This window comes from Salmo salar, chromosome 29, assembly GCF_965601325.2.
Source record: "Salmo salar chromosome 29, fSalSal1, whole genome shotgun sequence".
In the NCBI taxonomy this organism is placed as follows: domain Eukaryota; kingdom Metazoa; phylum Chordata; class Actinopteri; order Salmoniformes; family Salmonidae; genus Salmo; species Salmo salar.
In genome coordinates, this window is record NC_138319.1 from 18387876 (window position 1) to 18406698 (window position 18823).

Sequence of the window (18823 nt, forward strand, 5' to 3'; positions counted from 1 at the left end):
CCTGAACGCACGAACAAAACGGAGGTATTTGCACATAACTATGGATTATTTGGAACAAAAACAACATTTGTTGTGGAAGTAGCAGTCCTGGGAGTGCATTCTGACAAAGAACAACAAAGGTAATCCAATTTAACTAATACCAATTCTGAGTTTAGTGAACGTCGAACTTGGCGGGTGTCAAATTAGCTAGCCGTGATGGCTGAGCTATGTACTCAGAATATTGCAAAATGTGCTTTCGCCGAAAAGCTATTTTAAAATCTGACATAGCGATTGCATAAAGGAGTTCTGTATCTATAATTCATAAAATAATTGTTATGTATTTTGTCAACGTTTATCATGAGTAATTTAGTAAATTCACCGGAAGTTTTTCGGTGGGAATAAAATTTCTGAACATCACACGCCAATGTAAAAAGCTGTTTTTTTATATAAATATGAACTTGATTGAACAAAACATGCATGTATTGCATAACATAATGTCCTAGGAGTGTCATCCGATGAAGATCATCAAAGGTTAGTGCTGCATTTAGCTGTGTTTTGGGTTTTTGTGACATACATGCTTGCTTGAAAAATGGCTGTGTGGTTATTTGTGTCAATGTACTCTCCTAACATAATCTAATGTTTTGCTTTCGCTGTAAAGCCTTTTTGAAATCGGACAATGTGGTTAGATTAACAAGAGTCTTATCTTTCAAATGGTGTAAAATAGTCGTATGTTTGAAATATTGAAATTATAGCATTTTTTAGGTTTTTGTATTTCGCGCCACGCTCTTCCACTGGCTGTTGAATAGAGTGGGACGCTAACGTCCCACCTAGCCCATAGAAGTTAAAAGGCTTGGAATATTCTAAAAAATGATGTCATTGTTTTAGAAGCTTCTGACAGGCTAACAGACATAATTTGAGTCAATTGGAGGTGTACTTGTGGATGTATTTCAAGGCCTACCTTCAAACTCAGTGCCTCTTCGCTTGACATCATGGGAAAATCAAAAGAAATCAGCCAATTCCTCCACAAGTCTGGTTCATCCTTGGGAGCAATTTCCAAACACCTGAAGGTACCACTTTCATCTGTACAAACAATAGTACTGTCACGTCCTGACCAGTAATAGGGGTTATTTGTTATTGGTGTTTGGTCAGGACGTGGCAGAGGGTATTTGTTTTATGTGGTTCGGGGTGGTTGTGTGTTTAGTGGTGTGTTTGATTTATTATTCCGGGTTTTGGGCACTGTTCTATGTTTATGTATTTCTATGTTTAGTCTAGTCATTTGTATTTCTATGTTTAGTTTATTGGGGGTTGGACTCTCAATTGGAGGCAGGTGTTTTCTATTTGCCTCTGATTGAGGGTCCTATAAATAGGTATGTGTTTGTATTAGTATTTTGTGGGAGATTGTGCTTGGTATAGCTTTGTTGCCTTACCGGCCTGTTATTAGTCGTTGTGTTTTTGTTGTGTTTGTTTTGGTTCACCTTCTTGTCCGTTTAAATAAAAAGAAGATGAGTGCACATTTCCCCGCTGCGTCTTGGTCCACTTTAAGCTACGACAGCAGTGACAAGTACCCAAGTATAAACACCATGGGACCACGAAGCCGTCATACCACTCAGGAAGGAGACGCATTCTGTCTCCTAGAGATTAACGTACTTTGGTGCGAAAAGTGCGAATCAATACCAGAACAACAGCAAAGGACATTGTGAAGATGCTGGAGAAAATAGGTACAAAAGTATCTATATCCACAGTAAAACGAGTCCTATATAGACATAACCTGAAAGGCCGCTCAGCAAGGAAGAAGCCACTGCTCCAAAACCGCCATAAAAAAGCCAGACTACGGTTTGCAACTGCACATGGGGACAAAGATCGTACTTTTGGGAGAAATGTCCTCTGGTCTAATGAAACAAAAATATAACTTTTTGGCCATAATGACCATCATTATGTTTGGAGGAACAAGGGGGACGCTTGCAAGCCGAAGAACACCATCCCAACCATGAAGCACGGGGGTGGAAGCATCATGTTGTGGGGGTGCTTTGCTGCAGGAGGGACTGGTGCACTTCACAAAATAGATGGCATCGTGAGAAGGAAAATTATGTGGAAATATTGAAGCAACATCTCAAGACATCAGTCAGGAAGTTAAAGCTTGGTTGCAAATGGGTCTTCCAAATGGACAATGGCCCCAAGCATACTTCCAAAGTTGTGACAAAATGGCTTAAGGACAACAAAGTCAAGGTATTGGAGGGGCCCTCACAAAGCCCTGACCTCAATCCTATAGAACATTTGTGGGCAGAACTGAAGAAGCGTGTGTGAGCAAGGAGGCCTCAAACCTGACTCAGTTACACCAGCTCTGTCAGGAGGAATGGGCCAAAATGTATCCAACTTATTGTGGGAAGCTTGTGGAAGACTACCCGAAACATTTGACCCAAGTTAAACAATTCAAAGGCAATGCTACCAAATACTAATTGAGTGTATGTAAATTTCTGACCCACTGGGAATGTGATGAAAGAAATAAAACCTGAAATAAATCATTCTCTCTACTATTTCACATTCTTAAAATAAGGTGGTGATCTTAACTGACCTAAGACAGGGACTTTTTACTAGGATTTAATGTCAGGAATTGTGAAAAACTGAGTTTAAATGTATTTGGCTAAGGTGTATGTAAACTTCCGACTTCAACTGTACAGCCCCAGGCCACCACACAGGTTGGGGCTATGCCAGACTGATTCAATTCAGTTCATTATTCACTACAGTCATTATCTGTGTCCCAAATGGCACCCAATTCCCTTTACAAACGCGCTACTCTGACTACATTTCTAGTCAAAAGTAGTGCACTACATAGGGAATAGCCTGCCATTTGGGACGTAGCCTTTGAAACCCACAAAACCTAACCTTTTCAAACCTTGGCCATGACATTTATACAGAAACAAGAGATTTTCCTCCTTTTCATGAAAACAACTGTACACCATCTGATCTCCAGAATGTCCCGACTCAGCAATGGAGATTCATGATTTATAGCCAGAATATGGAAACGATAGTGGTTTATTGTCACTCCAGGAAACTGATAGGGTTAAATATAGCAACTTTTCTTCCAGCTGCATTTCCTGTCCAGATTAAATTTGTATCTGAGAGTAAAGTTCTTCGGCTAGAACAGAAAACCTTCCTACACAATGAGATAAAACAAAACAATTGATAGAAGCTGAATGTTTCAGGCCAAGAAAAGGTCTGCGTCCCAAATGCCACCCTATTCCCTACATAGGGCCCTGTTCAGAAGTAGTTCATTATATAGGGAATAGGGTGCCATTTGGGACCCACACACACGGTAAAGTCAAAACAAGCAGAAACTGAGCCCCAAAAACTTTACTTAACAGTATATTATTATGATGTGATCTGACAACTGTGGGTATTATATACGTACAGTAGGTCTGTATGGTGTCATCTTCACTGTTGGGTGATAAGCAGTACTGTACTAAATATGGGGCGGAATTGCAGTAAACAGCAGGCCAGTGGCACTGTTCCAGATATAAGGTGTTGCTCAGAGAGAAGGGAAGGGTACAGAAGGATATGAGAGGAACAGAGAGAAGGGAAGGATGGATGGAGGGAGAGAGAGTGCGAAAGCGGAGGGCACAGAGGGATTGGAATAGGAGAGATGAACAGAGGGGTGGAGGGCACGCATGCAAGCCTGTGCATGCACACACACACACACACACACACACACACACACACACACACACACACACACACACACAGGAAGTAGCAGCCCTGTGAGGGAGGCTGCAGTGTTTTCTGAGCAGGTCCTGTTTCCTCTCAAACTCTTTCTTTCTTTAGAGAGAAGGAGCGATGGAGGGAGGGAGGGAGGGATGGATGGAAGCTGGGTCTGGAGTCTCTCCAATGTTATCTTACTTCTCCAAGCTCTACTGTGCACCCGAGCAAGCCCTAATAAACACAGCTACACCCCAGCTAAAAACACTACAAAAACACTCCAAAACCGTACAAAAACAGCCCTTACAGGAAAAGGGAGGAGAAAAAATCTATATACCACCATGCCAGAGAAAGGGATGCATGTGGAGAGGGAGGGGATGGAATGGAGGGAGGAGAAGAAAGGATGGAGTTTTTCCTCCCATTGAAAGGCAAACATCCCCAGAGTGTTCTTTTTTTCTTCTGGATTTCTTCCGTCGACCAAACCCATCTTGTTGCAGTAGTCTAGGTTCAGGCCTGTGGTTCTAGGCTGAGTATTGACAGTATGACCCAGCTGTATGTAAGAGACAACCCTCCGTCTTTACCGGGCAGTCCTCGTCCAAAGTAGTGCACTACAAAGTTAATAAGCTGCACACTGAAAGACAACCCCTCCGTCTTTACCTTGTAGTCCTCGTCCAGGTGTGAAACACTTGGTCTGTTCAAAGGCCTTGGCCACCACCGCTCCCTTCAGCAGACTGGTGATGGACTCCACCTGAAGAGAAACAGAGAGACAGACAAAGAGAGAGACAGACAGACACAGAGACAGAGACACAGAGAGATAGAGACACAGCGACAGTGACAGACGAAGAGAGAGAGAGAGAGACAGAGACACAGAGAGATAGAGAGACACAGAGACAGACAAAGAGAGAGAGAGAAAGACAGAGACACAGAGAGATAGAGACACAGAGACACAGAGACAGACAAAGAAAGAGAGAGAGAGAGACAGAGACACAGAGAGATAGAGACAGAGAGAGACAGACAGAGAGAGAGAGACAGAGACACAGAGACAGAGACAGACAGAGAGAGAGAGAGAGAGAGAGAGAGAGACAGAGACACAGAGAGATGAGAGACAGAGAGACGAAGTGAGAGAGAGAGAGAGAGAGAGAGAGAGAGAGAGCCAGAGACACAAAGAGATAGAGAGACAGAGACACAGAGACAGACAAAGAGAGAGAGAGAAAGACAGAGACACAGAGAGATAGAGACACAGAGACAGACAGAGAGAGAGAGAGAGACAGAGACACAGAGAGATGAGAGACAGAGACAGACGAAGAGAGAGAGAGAGATAGAGACAGAGACACAGAGAGATAGAGAGACAGAGAGATAGAGACAGAGACACAGAGAGATAGAGAGACAGAGACAGATGAAGAGAGAGACAGAGACACAGTGACAGGCAGACGAAGAGAGAGAGAGAGAGAGAGACAGAGACACAGAGAGATGAGAGACAGAGAGACGAAGTGAGAGAGAGAGAGAGAGAGAGAGAGAGAGAGAGAGAGAGCCAGAGACACAAAGAGATAGAGAGACAGAGACACAGAGACAGACAAAGAGAGAGAGAGAAAGACAGAGACACAGAGAGATAGAGACACAGAGACAGACAGAGAGAGAGAGAGAGAGACAGAGACACAGATAGATAGAGACACAGAGACAGACAGAGAGAGAGAGAGAGACAGAGACACAGAGAGATGAGAGACAGAGACAGACGAAGAGAGAGAGAGAGATAGAGACAGAGACACAGAGAGATAGAGAGACAGAGAGATAGAGACAGAGACACAGAGAGATAGAGAGACAGAGACAGATGAAGAGAGAGACAGAGACACAGTGACAGGCAGACGAAGAGAGAGAGAGAGAGAGAGACAGAGACACAGAGAGATGAGAGACAGAGACAGACGAAGAGAGAGAGAGAGACAGAGACAGAGACACAGAGAGATACAGTGAGACAGAGACACAGAGAGATACACTACTGATGAGATGTGTTCTGTTAGCAAGGGGTTAGGGGTGTGTGCTTGTGTATGCGTAATGGTGGTGTTCCAGTTCTTTCTTCATGATGTTAGGCAGTTCAATTCATGGAATCAAATGTAATTACAGTACCAGTGAAAGGTTTGGACACACCTACTCATTCAAGGGTTTTTCAGATTTTAAGAAATTTTCAACATTGTAGAATTATAGTGAAGACATCAAAACTAGGAAATAACACATATGGAATCATGTAGTAAGCAAAAAAAGTGTTAAACAAATCAAAATATATTTTAGATTCTTCAAAGTAGGCACCCTTTGCCTTTCCTTCTTAATGCGTTTGAGCCAGTCAGTTGTGTTGTGGCAAGGTAGGGGTGGTATACAGAAGATAGCCCTATTTTGGTTACTACATGACTCCATATGTGTTATTTCATAGTTTTGATGTCTTCACTAGTATTCGACAATGTAGAAAATATTAAAAATCTAGAAAAACCCCTGGTGTCCAAACTTTTGACTGGTACTGTATGTACGTCAAAGTTAGAAATGTTGTGTTCACTGAATGGCGTGCCAGAACTGTCGAGAATGTATGGCATTATTGTGTGGGTCCAGTCGGTCTGAGGTTGTTGTGCTTGTTTAGTCTGTGTTTTTCATGTATTACTATTCCACCTGCTGTGAAATGGCTGGCTGGGTGCATTTACATCTATTTTCCATAAATGAAGGCTTGAATCAGGGGAACTTAGTAGATAGTCTAGGATAGACATACCCAAATCAACCCTCACTGATTAGTTATTTCACCTCTTAAGTTTCATTGGAGCAAAATGACACCTGACCTTACCATGCCTCTCCTTTATCTGCGGATGCACGTGACCTGACAATAGAAATACCATAGCGGCAGGTAGCCTAGTGGTTAGAGCGTTGGGCCCGTAACCGAAAGGTTGCTAGATCGAATCCCCAGCCCCTGAACAAGGCAGGACGCTGTTCCTAGGCCGTCATTGTAAATAAGAATTTGTTCTTAACTGGCTTGCCAAGTGAAATAAAGGCTAAATAAATATATCAAAGGGAAAAACTATCCGGACTGGTTTAGCACAACAGGAAGGAGAGGCATGTTATCATTTCATTTTGCTGAAATGAAACTGAAGTGAAAAGACATCATCCGACCCGGAGACAAACTCTCACCTGCTGTTAAGAGATCTCTGGGCACACAACAACGCCGTCTCATATTCCTGAGGGTCTCTTACTCATTAGAGAACAGAAGAGTCAACACCAGAACACACAGGTGAGGAGACAGAAAGATTTACCTAGACAGTCTCCATGGTTGAAGATTGGCGTCACTATGGCATATTTTTTAACTGTACAAGAATTCCCCTTCCGTGATCTACTGAATTGAATATGTAAACCTGCTTGACAACTTTAGACCCTTTCCAGCTATTTAAAAAAAATATATTTTACATTGAAAAACGGTATCCCAGGTATAACTCCAGTAACGTACACACTTAACCCTAAAAGCGCCAAAAAGGAATACATTCTGAACCTTTTTTTAATCCTTCCGAAATTTTGTAGTTACCAACAATTAGTTACCAACAATTTTTTTTTTTTTTAATACATGATTTCTGTGTTAATATGGAGGAATAAACAATTATTTTGTTGTCTACTAAACTTAAAATGTGGAGTCAAAAGTTAACTTTGCAATAGTCTACCAAATTTGGCACAGAGATAGATGCATGTACACTGAAAATATATAGATATGGAGCCACTCCAGATTTGACCCATGGAGGGCGTGGCAGCCACTAGAACAAAGAAATCAAAAATTTAAATATATATTTAACTTCCAGTCAATGTCTCTTTACCAAGTTGAGAGTCTCATATTTCAGGTGCAAATGGCACCGAGTTGATAGCTCATAGAATAAAAAATGTAGAGCTAAAAGTCTGATGGCACCAGCGCCCATATTGCCTACAGATTACCTCCCATATCAGTGGCCCTTTTAGGCCGTACAGGTATGACAGATGAGCTCAATCGCCAATTTCTCAGTATCACAGAAACACAACACTTAGAATGAATAACAGACGAATGTTCCTAATTAGTGACTACGGATAAAATGTATTAAAAAAATCTGTTCAAAATGTGAAAACCATCCAAAAACATTTATTTTGAAACGTCAAATTTAAGGATAAATGTGTGATTTTAAAAAACATATATGCATATTTTGGGGAATTAAAACCATTTACTTACAAAAGGTTAATAAAATAAACATGTGTTACTGCTTGACAGTGTCTCTTTGCAATCAATACCAATTTGAGATAAAAAATGACCCCTGTTGGCGCTTTTATGTAAAAAATATGTTGTCGCTTTTAGGGTTAAAGCAACAATTTTTTTTTTTTTTTTTTTGTGTAATCACAGCCTCCCACCCAAACTTGTGCCACATAATCAAGACACCTGCACCACCTATTGAAATGTGCCTTCTGTTAGGTAAATCACATGATATTTGATAAATGAGGTGCTTTAGGAGGCTTGAGGGGGTCTTTAAAGCTGAATCTGTCATAAAGTTTTATTGACATTTGGCTAATGCCACGTTTCACGGTCTCCGTCTAGATATGGCCACCTGCAGCAGTCTCCTGTCAGAAGAGCAGTTTGTGTGCTCTATATGTCTGGATGTGTTCACGAAGCCTGTCTCTATTACATGTGGACACAACTTCTGCAAGGCTTGCATCGGCGGATACTGCGATAGCACTGGACTGTGCCAGTGTCCACTCCGTAAAACAGATTTTGGTCGGAGACCAGATCTCTCGGTCAATACTTTCATTTCTGAGATGACTGCTCAGTTCAGGCAGGCAGTTCAAGTAAAAGCTGCTGAGCCAGGAGAAGTGGCCCTGTGACGTCTGCACTGGGGACGAGAGACACAAGCTGATCGACCCCCCGTGCAGAACCTGGAAGACAGGATGTGCAAGAAGCACGACAGACTCCTGGAGCTGTTCTGTAGGACTGACCAGATGTGTGTGTGCCAGTTCTGCACCGAGGCAGACCACAAGAGTCACCACATTGTCCCCCTAGAGGAAGAGTATGTGGAGAGGAAGGAGGAAGACAGAGGCACAGGTGCAGCAGATGATCCAGGAGCGACAGCAGACGTTTCAGGAGATTAACGAGTCCGCAGAGCTCAGCAAGAGAGACGCGGAGAGAGAGAGAGGGGACAGCGTGCAGATGCAGGTCTTCACTGATCTGATGGATCGCATTAAGGGACGTCAGGCCCAGCTCACTGAGGTGATTGAGGGGAAACAGACTGCAGCAGAGAGGCAGGGTAAAGGGTTCATTAAAGAGCTGGAGCAGGAAATCACTGTGCTACTGACGGGAAGCACTGAGCTGAAGCAGCTGTCGTGCACCGAGGACCACCTCCACTTCCTCCAGAGCTTCCATTCCCTACGCAGCCTTCTGCCCACCAAGGACTGGTCTAAGATCAGTGTCTATAGCCAGGTGTGTGAGGGGAGATTAAGAGAGCTGTGTCTCAGAAAGACGCTGCGTGATGCTGAGCTGAAGAGTATGTAGCAGTATGAAGTGGACGTGACCCTGGACCCTAAAACAGCACATCCCAATCTTACTCTCTCTAAGGATGGTAAACTATTGGAGCATGGAAGCAAAAAAAGGAATGTTTATGACTACCCAGGGAGGTTTGGTAATGCTACTTGTGTCCTTGGCAAGGACATCTCCTCAGGGAGATTCTATTAGGAGGTGCTAGTCAGGAATAAGACAAAGTGGCAGTTAGGAGTGGCCAGAGAGTCCCACGACAGGATGGGTAAAGCTCCATTTAGCCGGGAAAATGGAGTCTGGACTGTGGGGCTAAGGTCTAGAAATGAGTACCAGGCTATCTCAAGCTCAATCAATTGTCCGCCTCTCTCTAAGTAAGAAGCCCCAGGAGGTGGGGGTGTTTGTGGATTATGAGGTGGGTCAGGTCTCCTTTTATGATGTGGGGGGACAGGTCTTCTGGCTTACAAGTGAGGACATATCTCCTTGTCATATGTACGCTTTCACTGGCTGCACCTTCACTGAGAAACTCTACCCATACTTCTACCCCTGTTATTAAAAAGGCTGAAAACGCAGACCCCGCTGGTCATTTCTCCTGTCACAGTCAGAACCAGACTCTGTCTGTTTGTCAGACACAGACTGAACTTTAACCTCCCAGTCAGACGATCGTTGTTCGATGATCATGGAGATTCCAGAATGAAATGAAAGGTCATGAAATTGTTTTCTTTTTTTTGTGCAAGAGGAAGCACTGCACTGTACTGCACTTCCAGATACTGCACTTATACACTTGAAGCAATGTTTGGAGCTACGGCACAAGGTCTGGGAAGAATTTTGGATTCTCTCAGACATTTCAAAATTGGGGAAAAAAACTTTTCATGGGGAGGGTCAGACAACCTCTTCCGACAGACAACTGTCCCCACAAATCACGAGTTTGGGTAGGCGGGGCTTAAAATGCGGGCTGGAATTGTGTTCATGTTTATCTAGGGCAACAAGGGGATACAGCAGTGATGTCTCCGGTGACGCGCTTCCCATTTTCGACTCGTCCGTTCTATCCCAACTGACGCCGGAACTTCCACAGGAGTGTTAAGCCAGAAACATTGGAACATCGAGGGAGGCAACACGTCTGTCTAGAGAGACTACACATGTCCTGTACTGAACATACAGTCTTTGTATTGGAGATGGGAGGAGAAAATACTATTTGGGGTGGGGGAAGGGGGTCTTTTGATGTATCCGATATGTCTGATGATCTCTAGAATATATGCAATATGCTGGATCTCTATGTCACTCTTATGAGGAATATAAAAATACAACAACTAGAAATATCTCAAAGATGAAAACTACGGTGTGCACTTAAGTGACAAGGGAAGTGTGTGTATGTGTGTTTGGGTAATCAATTCCATTGAATGAATTTAACTGTCGTCAAATCACGAAGAACTGGAACAGCTCTGCCGCTCATACACAAACACGCACCCCTAACCCCCGCTAACAGATCACATCTCATCTGTCGTGTAGAAACAAAGCCGGGAAGCTGGCCTACAATAAAACAAACGAACGGCAGGAAAGGAAAGGAGCGGAGCGGAAAGTGCCGAGGCAGCAGCGGACCCCATTCTGTACTTTTACTGCCCATGGATGGAGACACATACGTTAAACAGGCTTTTTCAACACAGTGGAAATGTCTCCCAGGAGTGTTTGTGCGTGGTGGGGAGAGTGTGCACGTGTATGTGTGTGTCAAAGGGGCCATGCTATCATACTCGTTACACTCCCGTTTCCCAGAGTGTGAGAGAGGTTAGGGGTCAAGGTTAGGCTACCCTGATGTTTGTAGACCAGTGGTTGGGTGGGCCGGCCCGTCAGACATGTGATAGTAAATCAACAGAGGTCATAGGTCAGAAGGAAAAAAACCTAAATATCCCAGGAAACACCAAACATGAAATCTAAGAAACCAAAACAACATCTCATACCCATATGGATTTCTAGGAAGTCAGGGAAGGAGGACGTAGCCTCCACAACGGCAGATTCATTTGATTTACGGAATCTATTTCCAGTAGGAAACGATTGGGGCAGATGTCAAACAGTACAATTAACCTGCGTCCCAAAAGGAAACATATTCCCTATGTAGCGTACTACTTATGACCATGGTCCATAGGGAAAAGGGTGCAATTTGGGAGGCAACTGTATTATTGTATTGTACGATACAACATTGTCCAATGTCCACTGATTTTATTTTCTTCACAATTTGAACTGTTATACCTCTCCCTTGAGTCCATAATCTGTAGTAGTAATGAGTCTTTTAACAGTACCACCGCCATGGGACGATACCCACTGGGATTTGTTATAGAGCTCAGTACCCACCTGGCTGAAGAGATGCTCCAGGAAGCTGTGTAGTTTCTTCTGCTTGTCATGAGATATCCATACACTGGCAGGCATCTCATCTCCTATAGGACAACATTCATAATCATCAGTCAGCATTAGACGCACACACACACACACACACACAGACACACACACACGCAGACACACACACGCAGACACACACACGCAGCTCGGTGTCCAGTCCAATCGCCTGTCTGTGTCCATCTGTCTGTCAGATCTCGGTCACAGTTATAAAGATCCTGCCAAAACCACATCCATGCTAAATTCATAGCCATTATATGCTAATTGCTAAGTGATGGCCTGTAAACCACAATGACAGTGTGTGTGTGTGTGTGTGTGTGTGTGTGTGTGTGTGTGTGTGTGTGTGTGTGTGTGTGTGTGTGTCAGTTAGCGCGCGTGTGATAGCTCTCTGGCAGACAGTAGCAGGGATCGATATTTGACTTTTTTCCCTTACAGAAAAAAAAAATGATTTCACATGTGGAAAATCACATGAATTCACACACAATTTCACATGTGAAATCATGTGAAAACATGTGTTTTTGGAACACTTCATGTGTTTTTTTTGGTAAGGGTTGACACAGCTGTGGGTTGACACAGCCAAACGCCTGCCATACCCAATCATACTAATCCACAGGCTTTCCGTTCACATGGGCTGCATCCCAAATGGCACCCTATTCCCTACATAGTGCACTACTTTCGACCAGGGACCATGCAGCTCTGGTCAAAAGTAGTGCACTATGTAGGGAATAGGGTGCCATTTGGGACACACAATAGACTCAAAGCTATAATCATGTAGTCAGGTCATAATCAAGTCCTGTCAGTCCTGTCAGTCCTGTTAATATACCTTGTGGTCGAATAGGGAAAATGGAACAAGTATTGTGCGGTCTAAAGTAGGCCTTGAACTTGTGTCCTGTATAGTAAATAGTACGTTTCGTGTGTGGCGTTATTGTATAGGACTACTGTGGACAGAGGGAAGAAAGGGACGTGTGTTCCGTTCTGTTCATTGAGCTGGGTTCAGACTTGGTTGAAGTTCATTTCAAGCTTGTTCTTTTGTTGACATGATTATGGAAGATAAAGTGGTGTGCAAATACCCAAAAGGGCCACTAGAAAAATTACATAAATCCTTGAAATTTATCAAAATTCTGGTAGTTTACTGGTAAACTTCGAAAGTTTCCAGTAATATACCCTCCCTTTGCAACCCTAATCGTGAATGGACAGGTGAGGCATTTGCAGTATACTTTGGTCATTTATAACATTACAACTACTTCCATGGTAAATCATTCACGTGTGTTATGTAATTTATGTCTGTGGTGCGTGTGTGTGTGTGTGTGTGTGTGTGTGTGTGTTGTGGTGTGGTTGACTTGGATTACAGGGTTCTGCTTACTGGAGTCTGTGTGTATGTGACTGCATGTACTAGTTACCTGAGTCCATCTCATCAAAGTGTGTGTGTGTGTGTGTGTGTGTGTGTGTGTGTGTGTGTGTGTGTGTGTGTGTGTGTGTGTGTGTGTGTGTGTGTGTGTGTGTGTGTGTGTGTGTGTGTGTGTGTGTGTCTGTGTGTGTGTGTGTGTGTGTGTAGTGGTTACCTGAGTCCATCTCATCACTGTGAACATAGGAGCTGCAGTGGCTGCTACAGATGCTGGTGAAGGAAGCTATGGAGTTCCTGTTGCTGTTACAGTCACTGAAGAGAGACACAGGGAAAAACATTTTCCAGCAGCTAGTAGAAAGACTATTACTGCCCTCTAATATTAAAAACTGGTTACTGTCAATCTTTCTGGCTTTGTCCCAAATGGCACCCTATACCTTATGGACCCTGGTTAAAAGTAGAGAATAGTTTGTGTTATGATATGGGAAAGGAAGGTTAGTGTTAGGACATAGACAAACACACTATCCAGGTAACACTACCAGACTCCATTCCCCCAGGGGGCAGCAGCAACCTTGTCCAGGTGCTGAGCCTGCTTGATAAGCACGTCGGGTGCTGCCCATTAAGGTGATCAGTCAGAGTGCCAGTTTGGAGGGAGATATATTATTCAACAACAAGCTAATTTGGCTACCAACTATACTCTCTCGCTCCATCCCTCCCTCTCTTGGTCATTACCTGTAGGAGTCTCTGTTGCTGATGGTGTCGTGTCCTGAGTCCTCCTGTTCGTCTCCGGCGACGTTGAAACACACCTTCTTTCCGTTCTTCTCTCCTCCTCTCTCTCCTTCGCTCTCCGCTGAGATGTAACTCTCTGGGGTCTTCATGTCTGAGGCAGGGGGGAGGGTGATGGAGGACAGGAGGCTGGGAGAGAGAGGAGGGACAGAGAGAGAGACCCGAGAGAGAAAATGCAGGTTATTGAAAGTAGCCACATTCTACAGCCTTCCTGTAGCAGTCAAAAAGAGCCATCACCAACTAACTAGGCAGGAGAGCATGACGACGAACATGGCTTCATTCCTCCAACCTTAACATCCTCTCAAAAGTGCAATGTCAAGTTGACTTTACACGGAAAACATGCCTCGTGGTGAAAGAACACAGTGTCTAACGTCATCAAGATGTGTGTGTGTGTGTGTGTGTGTGTGTGTGTGTGTGTGTGTGTGTGTGTGTGTGTGTGTGTGTGTGTGTGCGTGCGTGCGTGCGTGTGCTCGCGCACGCGCGTTGCGCATGTTAAGACCTGTGAGCGAGTGAATGTGTCCGCGCTTGCGTGTGTGTGTGGAGGCCTATCATCGAATGTGTGTGCCCGCGCACACATCACTCACACACCCACTGACAGTGAGAGCCAAACAAAGCTCCAACCTGTTTGTTCTAGTCTTCCTCACAACAACTCCAGCAGGCCAGAGGTCCTCCAAATATGAATAACTTCAAACATGCACAGCCAGCTGTGTCAACAGCCTAAACTCAACACACACCAGCCCCACAACTCAGCCTCTCGCTCTGCATGCCTGGGTTCTATCAGGGGCTTTGTGGAGGAAGAGGATCAGAGCTCGATGATGCGTCCCAAATGGCACCCTGTTCCCTATATAGTACACTATCGGGAATATTGTGCCATTTAGGATGCAGACCAGGAAATTTTCACAGAACTGCAGCAACACATGGAGTCATTTAGAGCCATATTTCCAATAAATGCCAGGCTTGGACTTCCTGACTGGCCTATACAGGCAGGGAGGGAGAAAAACACTAACACGCCATGTCTGTTTGCATTTCAGACTAATTCTATTGATGTCCGTCACTGCGTATATTTTCCGTTGTGTCACGTTTCAGGCTTTACTTGAGACTGTTTCATTTTGGGGGAGTCAACAGACTGCCCTCGTGTCCTCTCACACCTCACATCACATGATAGATTATTTTTAATTGATTAATTTATTTCACCTTTATTTAACCAGGTAGGCAAGTTGAGAACAAGTTCTCATTTACAATTGCAACCTGGCCAAGATAAAGCAAAGCAGTTCGACACATACAACAACAGAGTTACACATGGAGTAAAACAAACTTACAGTCAATAATACAGTAGAAAAATAAGTCTATATACAATGTGAGCAAATGAGGTGAGATAAGGGAGGTAAAGGCAAAAAAGGCCATGGTGGCAAAGTAAATACAATATAGCAAGTAAAACACTGGAATGGTAGATTTGTAGTGGAAGAAAGTGCAAAGTAGAAATAGAAAGAAATAGAAAGATAGATTATACAGGCTCTATCATTTCAAAAGTCCTGTCGTTTTCCCCTTTATCCCTCCATCCATCCCTACATCTATCCATTCAGAGAAGGATCAACGGAGACCTGCCATCATTAAATCCCACTCCAGATCCCACAACAATGCCCCTCTAGAATGCAGTGGCATTCCATTGCCATGGAGAAGGTTCCAGGCCCTGTGATTGGCTGGTCGTAAATAAGGAAGTGTAAGCAGCTTAGGGCTTGTGTGCAGGGCATCAAAGGGAGCAGGGAGAAATACAGTGCACTCGGAAAGTATTCCGACCCCTTCACGTTTTCCACATTTTGTTACAGCCTTATTCTAAAATGGATACTTTTTTTTCTACTACACACAATAATTCATAATGACAAAGCAAAAAAATTTTTTTTTTTGGCACATTTATGAAAAAAATTCAAACAGAAATACCTTATTTACATAAGTATTCAGAACCTTTGCCAAGAGACTCAAAAATGAGCTCAGCTGCATCCTGTTTCCATTGGTAATCCTTGAGATGTTTCTACAACTTGATTGGCGTCCACCTGTGGTAAATTCAATTGATTGGACATGATTTGGAAAGGCACACACCTGTCTATATAGGTCCCACAGTTGACAGTGCATGTCAGAGCAAAAACAAAGCCATGTCCGTAGAGCTCCGAGACAGAATTGTGTTGAGGCACAGATATGGGGAAGGTTATCAAAACAATTCTGCAGCATTGGAGGTTCCCAAGAACACAGTGGCCTCCATCATTCTTAACTGGAAGAAGTTAGGAACCATCAAGACTCTTCCTAGAGCTGGTCGCCCGGCCAAACTGAGCAATCTGGGAAGAAGGGCCTTGGTCAGGGTTGACCAAGAACCCGAGTTCAAGTTGACCAAGAACCCGAGCTCCAGGGTTCCTCTGTGGAGATGGGAAAAGCTTCCAGAAGGACCACCATCTCTGCAGCACTCCACCAATCAGGCCTCTATGGTAGAGTAGCCAGACGGAAGCCACTCCTCAGTAAAAGGCACATGACAGCCCACTTGGAGTTTGCCAAAAGACACCTAAAGGACTCTCCGACCATGAGAAACAAGATTCTGTGGTCTGATGAAACCAAGATTGAACTCTTTGGCCTGAATGCCAAGTGTCACGTCTGGAGGAAACCAGGCGCCACTCATCACCTGGCCAATACCATCCTGACAGTGAAGCATGGTGGTGGCAGCATCATTCTGTGGGGATGTTTTTCAGCAGCAGGGACTGGGAGACTAGTCAGGATCGAGGGAAAGATGAACAAAGCAAAGAACAGAGAGATCCTTGATGAAAACCTGCTCAAGAGCTCAGACTAGTGTGAAGGTTCACCTTCCAACAGGACAACGACCCTAAGAACACAGCCAAGACAACACAGGAGTGGCTTTGGGACAAGTCTCTGAATGTCCTTGAGTGGCCCAGCCAGAGCCCGGACTTGATCAAAAATCTCTGGAGAGACCTGAAAATCACTGTGCAGCGACGTTCCCCATCAAACCTTACAGAGCTTGAGAGGCTCTGCAGAGAAGAATGGGAGAAACTCCCCGAATACAGGTGTGCCAAACTTGTAGCGCCATACCCAAGAAGACGAGGCTGTAATCACTGCCAAAGGTGATTCAACAAAGTACTGAGTAAAGGGTCTGAATACTTATGGAAATGTGATATTTCAGTTCGAAATATTTTATACATTTGCAAACATGTCTAAATACCTGTTTTTGCTTTGTCATTATGGGCTATTGTGTATAGATTGATAAGGGGGGAAAAAACAATTTAATCCATTTTAGAATAAGGCTGTAACGTAACAAAACGTGGAAAAGGTGAAGGGGTCTGAATACTTTCCGAATGCACTGTATACAGTAGCTGCAAGCAGCCATGGCGGGGTTCATGCTATGGCCCCACAGCGAAACCATCAGGACAAATTGGACACATTGCTCTAGGATGAGCTACTGTACTTCTGTACTCCTTACCACGCTTGCTAAATATCAAAACTCAAAATCAAACAGATTAACCTTTTGATGTATTTTGGACCATTTTTAATGATGTTGACTACTTTAAATATTTTATTCTCCTCTGGATCGATCGGCACCAAATTTGGTATGTAGCATCTACGGATGCGTGTCTTCAAACACAATATTTAGCTCAAACAATATGGCTGCTATAAGCCAATGAGCTTGCATTAATGTTTTTTCCTGTCCAACAGCGCCGCCATGTGGCCAAACAAAACCATACTCAACAGGTTACCTAGACTTATATCCCTGAGCATGTGGGCCAAATTCCATGACTCTGGGTCAAACAGATCAAGTTAAATAAATGTGCCCATAATAGAGCAACCGTGTGGTCGATCTGAATGAGTTTGCATATGTTGAGGCTTGACAGTGATTGGAACATTTGTATCACATTTTGCACGATGTGAATATCCGTGTGTGATTTCTAAGTATTTATGTGCCAGATCAAGCCCATGTGAATGTTTATTGGTCAGTAGCGGCCATGTTGTTTGAAACGCTAGCCTGGAAAAAAATTCCATTGCGAGACCATGGTCCATAGATACTATATAGTATATAGTATATACACTACATGACCAAAAGTATGTTTTTCTATTTATTTATTTCACCTTTATTTAACCAGGTAAGCAAGTTGAGAACAAGTTCTCATTTACAATAGCGACCTGGCCAAGATAAAGCAAAGTAGTTCGACAACATACAACAACACAGAGTTACACATGGAGTAAAACAAACAAACAGTCAATAATACAGTAGAAAAATAAGTCTATATACAATGTGAGCAAATGAGGTGAGATAAGGGAGGTAAAGACAAAAAAAGGCCATGGTGGCAAAGTAAATACAATATAGCAAGTAAAACACTGGAATGGTAGATTTGTAGTAGAAGAAAGTGCAAAGTAGAAATATAAATAATGGGGTGCAAAGGAGCAAAATAAATAAATAAATAAATACAGTATGGGAAGCGGTAGTTGTTTGGGCTAAATTTAGATGGGCTATGTACAGGTGCCATGATCTGTGAGCTGCTCTGACAGCTGGTGCTTAAAGCTAGTGAGGGAGATAAGTGTTTCCAGTTTCAGAGATTTTTGTAGTTCGTTCCAGTCTTTGGTAGCAGAGAACTGGAAGGAGAGACGGCCAAAGGAGGAATTGGCTTTGGGGGTGACCAGAGAGATATACCTGCTGGAGCGCGTGCTACAGGTGGGTGCTGCTATGGTGACCAGTGAGCGGAGATAAGGGGGGACTTTACCTAGCAGGGTCTTGTAGATGACCTGGAGCCAGTGGGTTTGGCGACGAGTATAAAGCGAGGGCCAGCCAACGAGAGCGTACAGGTCGCAGTGGTGGGTAGTATATGGGGCTTTGGTGACAAAACGGATGGCACTGTGATAGACTGCATCCAGTTTGTTGAGTAGGGTATTGGAGGCTATTTTGTAAATGACATCGCCGAAGTCAAGGATCGGTAGGATGGTCAGTTTTACGAGGGTATGTTTGGCAGCATGAGTGAAGGATGCTTTGTTGCGAAATAGGAAGCCAATTCTAGATTTAACTTTGGATTGGAGATGTTTGATGTGAGTTTGGAAGGAGAGTTTACAGTCTAACCAGACACCTAGGTATTTGTAGTTGTCCA

General features: G+C 43.7%; 1 protein-coding gene and 1 pseudogene across 1 annotated transcript in view; one reads left to right on the forward strand and one right to left on the reverse strand.

The window, feature by feature from the left end:
* Positions 1–18823, reverse strand: part of prex2 (phosphatidylinositol-3,4,5-trisphosphate-dependent Rac exchange factor 2) — a 159067-nt gene that overhangs the window by 13854 nt on the left and 126390 nt on the right. The window contains exons 26-29 of the mRNA XM_082970723.1: positions 13638–13820; positions 13126–13220; positions 11522–11604; positions 4330–4420 (exon numbers count right to left, since the gene is read on the reverse strand). Coding sequence (XP_082826849.1) covers positions 4330–4420; positions 11522–11604; positions 13126–13220; positions 13638–13820 — 452 coding nt within the window. The remainder of the gene's footprint in view (positions 1–4329; positions 4421–11521; positions 11605–13125; positions 13221–13637; positions 13821–18823) is intronic.
* Positions 8251–9731, forward strand: LOC145865680 (zinc-binding protein A33-like; annotated as a pseudogene).